The 6,206-nt window shown below is 41.2% G+C and overlaps 1 protein-coding gene across 1 annotated transcript in view; it reads left to right on the top strand.

Annotated features, from left to right (window-relative positions):
• The window catches only part of DYNC2H1 (dynein cytoplasmic 2 heavy chain 1), a 601,360-nt gene that overhangs the window by 68,558 nt on the left and 526,596 nt on the right, over positions 1 to 6,206 (top strand). The window contains exons 27-31 of the mRNA XM_019524237.1: positions 883 to 1,015; positions 1,114 to 1,231; positions 1,604 to 1,716; positions 1,802 to 1,921; positions 3,176 to 3,326. Of these exons, the coding sequence (XP_019379782.1) occupies positions 883 to 1,015; positions 1,114 to 1,231; positions 1,604 to 1,716; positions 1,802 to 1,921; positions 3,176 to 3,326 (635 nt within the window). The remainder of the gene's footprint in view (positions 1 to 882; positions 1,016 to 1,113; positions 1,232 to 1,603; positions 1,717 to 1,801; positions 1,922 to 3,175; positions 3,327 to 6,206) is intronic.

The following is a 6,206-nucleotide window of genomic DNA, read 5'->3' on the forward strand; positions in this document are numbered from 1 at the left end:
CTGCTTCTTCCCCCACTGCCATCACCATGTTTCTCCTCATTGCATTGCTGCTTGGGGCCCTGCTTTGGTCCAGAACACAGCATATAGGATAGGACACCAGGCAGCAGTGGCAACTCTGGCTCCAGCTCTGGGCTGGAACTGTTGCTACCACATATGCTCTGTGCTCCGTACCAGGAGTCAGAACAGGGCCCCAGCCAGAGCCAGAAATATGATGGGTAGCTAGGGAGGTGGGGAGGTCGAGGAGGGGGGTGACACAGGGGACAGGTACAAGGGGGTCACATGCTAAGAGATGTAGGCATGGGGGTGCAGGCACCACTGGGTGGGGAGGCAGTAAGTAGCTGGCAGGATCAAGTGCCAGGGGGTGTAGACATTGCGGGCCAATGCAGGCAGCATGTAGTAGGGGGGCAGGTGGTAGGTGGGGAGTGGAAGGGGAGACAAACAGGGGGTACAGGCAGTAGGAGGAGCAGGTGAGGGGGACAGAAAGCACAAGTGTCAGGGTACAAGGTGCAGGTGGGCCACAGGCACTGCAAGGGTGGGCAAGTGGTGGGTGGTTAGGTTCTGGGGATAGGTGTGAAGTGTGCAGGCAGTGGTGGGGAACAGGTGGCAAGTGGAAGGAGTTACGTGGCCTGCTGCCTCACCTCCTGCCCCCTGCTGCTACTTGCCCCACTGCAGTTGTGGGCAGGACAAATGTAAGATAACCCTTCAAAAATTAGATTCCATACATGGAAAACTGTAATAACATGATACATTTTCCATGTCTACAAATTCATTTATTGAGACTGTCTTAAATTTGAAGATGTCTTGGATGTGGGAAAATGCAGTATTTAAAAGAAGTATAGCAATAGATTAACAAAATGTTCTTGTTATTTTTTGTCTTTAAAGATCAATTATGTTAGATATCAAGAGAGACAATAGGATAACATCACTCAATGCTCGGGCAGGAATAAGGAATACTTTGATGACCATACTTGATCAGCTTCAGAGATGTCAAAAATCCTTGAATGAATTTCTGGAGGTACAAATTTTTAAATTGTTATAGAGAACTATAAAAAGCAGTACACATGCACTTAAAAGAAGAAAAATGGATTTTTGTTTTGTTTTTTTGTTTTACAGGAAAAGCGTTCAGCATTCCCTAGGTTCTATTTTATTGGAGATGATGATTTATTAGAAATCTTGGGACAATCTACTAATCCTTCGGTTATTCAGTCTCACCTTAAGAAACTTTTTGCTGGTAAGCTAAATTTAGAATTTTCATGACAGTTATACTTTATAAAATATGTTTATTTAGTAGTAGTCATTTAAGACTAACAAATCTTTTGTAGAAATTGTTTCTTTACTTCTTGTTACCATAACATAGCCTATAAAAAGAACACCTTTCATAAAATATAGCACCCTTGAAACTGTAACATTTGTATAAGAATGTTGGCATAACATAGAAAAATTGATTTGCTTTGTTTGAGAATTGACTAAATAAGTGATGTTTCAAGAAACAAATGTTTAAAAAATCAGCAGTAAACTGCTCAACTTGTATTTAATCATTTGGTGAACGTATCTAATAATTTGCTGAACATAGCTGAATGTGTTCCTGCTTTCTGATTAACAGGCATCAACAGTGTGAACTTTGATGAAGAATTTAAACACATTATTGCAATGAAATCTTTAGAAGGAGAAATAGTGCCCCTTAAAAATAAAATTCTTCTGTCAAATGATGTTGAGGTAAGGGAGCCATATCAAAATATAATTCTAGAATTTTTGATAAATGCATTTGTTTTGACTTTTTCCCCCTGTGTTTTATGTGCAGGTTTGGCTAAACAATTTGGCTTTGGAGATGAAGGAAACCTTGAAGCAATTATTGTTTGACTGTGTAACTGCTGGGAAGAGTTCACAATGTTCAATTGATCCATCACTATTTCCTTCCCAGGTAGTGGATGAAGCAACATCATTATGTAATCTTAGTATTACAAAATATCTTAATTTCTGAAGACTCCTTAGGTCAGATTTGACTCAGATATATATTTAGGCTTGAAAAACAAGGTGTGATATGTCCTAATTTTCAGCAGCTGTAGTACTCAAAATATTTAGTGTTTATAAACAGTTCTAGGAGATAACCCTTTGATCTTGTGGGCTCACTGGAGTCAGTGGACATCTTCCCATTGATGATTGACCCTGAATTGGTTCCAAACATCAGCCATAGACAGAAGGTTTCCTCCCATTAATTCAAAGCAGCATCACTAGAATAGTTTCTGAAGTTCCAGGGTAGCTTTGCTAGGAAATGTTAATAAAAGAGAGTGCTTTAATGACAACTATATATAGGACATGATAATGTGCTTTTTATATAGCTTGAACTGAATTTAGGCCAGAAATATTATTTTGCCAAAAATTATTATTATTATTTTGCCACTATTTTTCAAATATTCTTGAAATATTATTTTGCCCAAAATAAGGGAAATATCTTTTAAATGTAATTACTGTTGCCACAATGACATATTATCAACATTCACCTAATCATATATATTCATTCAGACTATTTTTTTTGTAAGAAATTTGATCCTGACCTTTCAAAACGATGCCTGGGCTGACCTTTTTGTCTATAGGGAGCCACAAGGACTGTAGGGGGACTTACTTAATCTAAGTGCAGGGACCTGTTTGTGTGGACTTTTTATTTAGAACAAGGCTTTCTTTCACCTGGTTAAGCTATTGCAACCCATTCCTTCCCTTCATTTTGCTGAGGGTGTTGGAAAGCTGGACATTATTTGGTTGTCTCCTCTAAATAGAGGTCAGTAGCTTTTTCTGCTGTATCTGAATCACGTGGTCAAAGCAAGGGGCAAAAATTTAATGAGATGAGAGCTCTTATTTTTTTGCTTAATTCATGGAAGTGGAACCTACTGTTTATTGTTTTACTTGTGCATCTCTTACAACTCAGTGGTAGAAGTTGGTCTTTCAGCACAAATGACAGAAGCCCATGCTTTTAGTACTTGACGTGTGGTTTAATTCCTAGTCCTCAGCAAGATCTTTGGATTAACTCAGAGTTACTCACTCTAGATCTGGTTAGAAAACCCCCCCACATAAGATGTCTTTATTATCAGCTTTTAGGGGTGTTTAAACATGAATTAAAAACCTTTTGTCCTTCATGGCTTCCTTTTCTAAAATTTTACTTTAATCTTCCTGTCTATAGATTCTTTCCTTGGCAGAACAAATTCAGTTCACTGAAGATGTTGAAAATGCCATTAAAGAGCACAATCTACAGCAGATAGAGATAGAACTCATGGCTAAACTGGAGCATTATACCAGTATAGATACAAGTATGGACGACCCAGGAAGTGGAGGTATAAAAATGATCATAACAGTATACCTTTTTCTAATACATGTAAAGTATTAAGCATTCCATTCCTCTATTCAGGAAATTACATAGAGCTATCTATAATCACCAGATCTTGGAGGTTTAACATTTTGGGGGATGTCATTGCCCTTCCTTTGGCCATTGCCTTTATTTTGTGTTTAATATTATTTTATAGCTGGAATTTTTCTCTTAATTTTAATATACTTTATTTTTTATTTTCACATTTTTGCAATATTATATATTTACTAAGTAGCGTGACTAGGAGTGGGTGAGGGGCAGTTGCCTCAGACACTGATTTAAGAGGGGGGCATCAAAATGGTGGCCCTCGGGGAACTCGTGGCATGACAGGTAAAATCTTCTGCCAGTTGGCGCAGCAGCACCCTCCCTGCCCAGGAGGCCAAGATTCTTAGTTATGCCTCTATATTTATGTATTATTTCTTACTACAGAATCCAGTTCTACATCCTGTTCTGATTCTGAGGTTGATTAAGCATTGTAACAGGCTACCTAGAAAAGGATAGGAACTTTTCAAGAGCAGGTTGGACAAGACCAAGTTGGGATGTTTAAGTCAGAGGTGATCCTGCCCTGAGTAGAGGGCTGGTGTAGATGACCTGATGAGGTCCCATTCAGCCCTGCTTTCCTACAATCCTTTCCTTCATTTGTTGATTTCTAATACAGTATTTATTATGCAAGGACTGGGTGGACATTGCTGGATATGGATGGTATCATGGCAGAGTATTCTGTGTAACTATTTAGGTTTGAGCTCAGGTGTTCCTTCTGGACTATATTTTAATTCGATTCTGAAATTATCTCTAGGTACATTTGATACTACAAAGTTAAAAAGCACCAATCTGATCTGGTAAATACTAATAGAAGGAATTATTAATGACTAAGAACTCCTAATTATGATTTGTGTAGTAATTTCCTATCTCTGAGAGGGACAGTAATTCATCTGAGCTATATCTCTTAGTGGACTAATGCATGGTTGGGATAGACTAGTGGTTTACAACCTGTGGTCCGTGGCCCCATGGGGATCTGCAGACTACATGTAAGGGGTATGTGGAAGATGATTCTGATCAGTCAAAAGTATGTGAATACTTGCACTTACAATTCAAAGGGGTGTGCACCTCCATTCAAAATTTCTAAAGGGGTCCTCACCTCCCTTCAGAATTTTTTAGGGGTCCACAAATGAAAAAATGTTTGAAAACCATGAGGGTAGACTATTACAATAGACATAGAGCCTTTTTACACATTGCATTTTGAGCTGCTTAAATGTTGATAGTTGTCAGTGCTAGCTCAAGTTTGGAACAGTCACACCTCAAGGCTAAAGACCTTCTCTGACTGTCCCCCACCTGCACAGCTGTGACTTGCTGCTAGAGGGCTGGAAAGCAGGGGCCAGACTAGGAGCTAGAACTGAGTTGCCACTACAGGACTGGTGAGCCAGGACAGGCTTCTATCCCTTGCTTAAGTGGGGGTGTTTGAGGGATTGGTTAGAGGGATGGGAACATGAAACTGGGAGGCAGAGAGTTAATGGGAGTGGGGTGGGTAATGAAATGGGAGGTGGAAAGGAAATGAGGGTAGGGGTGTGGTGAAATGAAGGAAGTCAGCCATTGAAGATACAAACAAGTGAAACAAAATATTTACAAAGAGGAAGTACATTTAAGAAAGTCTCATGTTTTAGTGAATTGGGATTTGGGATTGGGGTGTGAGGGTGCTGGTTGTGCTTCCCAGGGTGGCTGGGAGGTGGAAGCAGTGAGGGAAGGCACCTGCAAAAATATCACCTGCCAAAATTCTTACCTGTCATTTCCTGGACTATCATGACAACGACATCACTTTGACACTACCTATATTTGGGTAGGAATTTTAGGTGCCTCCAACTTTGGCACACGGCTTCAGGAGAGTGATTCAGAGAAGCGGATACAGTATAGTTGATGGGCAGAGTTAAGTGTTTCCAAAGTGGAGACCCAGGGCACCTGAGGGGGAAGCTGCAAAGAAGTAGCCAATAGGAAACACTATGCATAAACACATTTCTTAATTCAAACCCCTCTCTGGGACGTAAGGTGATGTTTACCAGTGTGATTTACATTGTCAGGTTCGGTTCCAGAGAGAGGGGCTTTGGTGTCTCCCCTCACAGCTGAGTCTCCTTGTCACTGCGTTAGACAGGCAGGATCCCTCTAGATTGTTTTTAGTTCTGGCTTACAGTGATCAGGCTTTACTGGGATGGGTAGAAAGTGGCTCACCCAGACAGCTCTATAGCTTAATGATTAGGACACTTTTCTGGGAAGTAAGATATGTGGGCTTGAATTCTGCCAGTCTGAAATGCATAGGAAGCAGGCCTCCTTCTCCCAGGACAAGTATTCCAACTACTGAGGCAAAATTCATTGTGTGGGCATCGCCGCATATTTTTTAAGTAAAGTGACCCTGGCTGCTGTAATTTGTATGCTCAGTGGTGTTAATATTTTTTTATATATGCTCCAAACACTCCCACTAGATTGGAGCTTTCTGGAAGGTTAGGCAGTGCCTAGATACTCCTCTGCCTCCTACTTGAATTGAATCAAATCTTAGGCAGCAGCGAGATGCCTAGAGAACTTAACAGTCCACAATATAGGCTCTGAATGAATTTGGGCACCCAGTAAGTTTTGTGGCTGCTGGAATGGAGGTTTTCTGGATTTTTTTTCTTTGTGAAGGGCAGGGCGCCCTGGAATGGGTTCGCCCCGAGAGAGGGGCCCGAGCCTTGGAAAGCGTCGCGGTTCCGGCGGCGTCCGGTGAGCTCTCGCTGGTCCTTGAAAATCCGGGGGAGAAGGTGTAAATCTCGCGCCGGGCCGTACCCATATCCGCAGCAGGTCTCCAAGGTGAACAGCCTCTGGC

Source organism: Gavialis gangeticus, unplaced genomic scaffold (genome assembly GCF_001723915.1).
Source record: "Gavialis gangeticus isolate Ggan-Ray unplaced genomic scaffold, GavGan_comp1, whole genome shotgun sequence".
Taxonomy (NCBI): domain Eukaryota; kingdom Metazoa; phylum Chordata; order Crocodylia; family Gavialidae; genus Gavialis; species Gavialis gangeticus.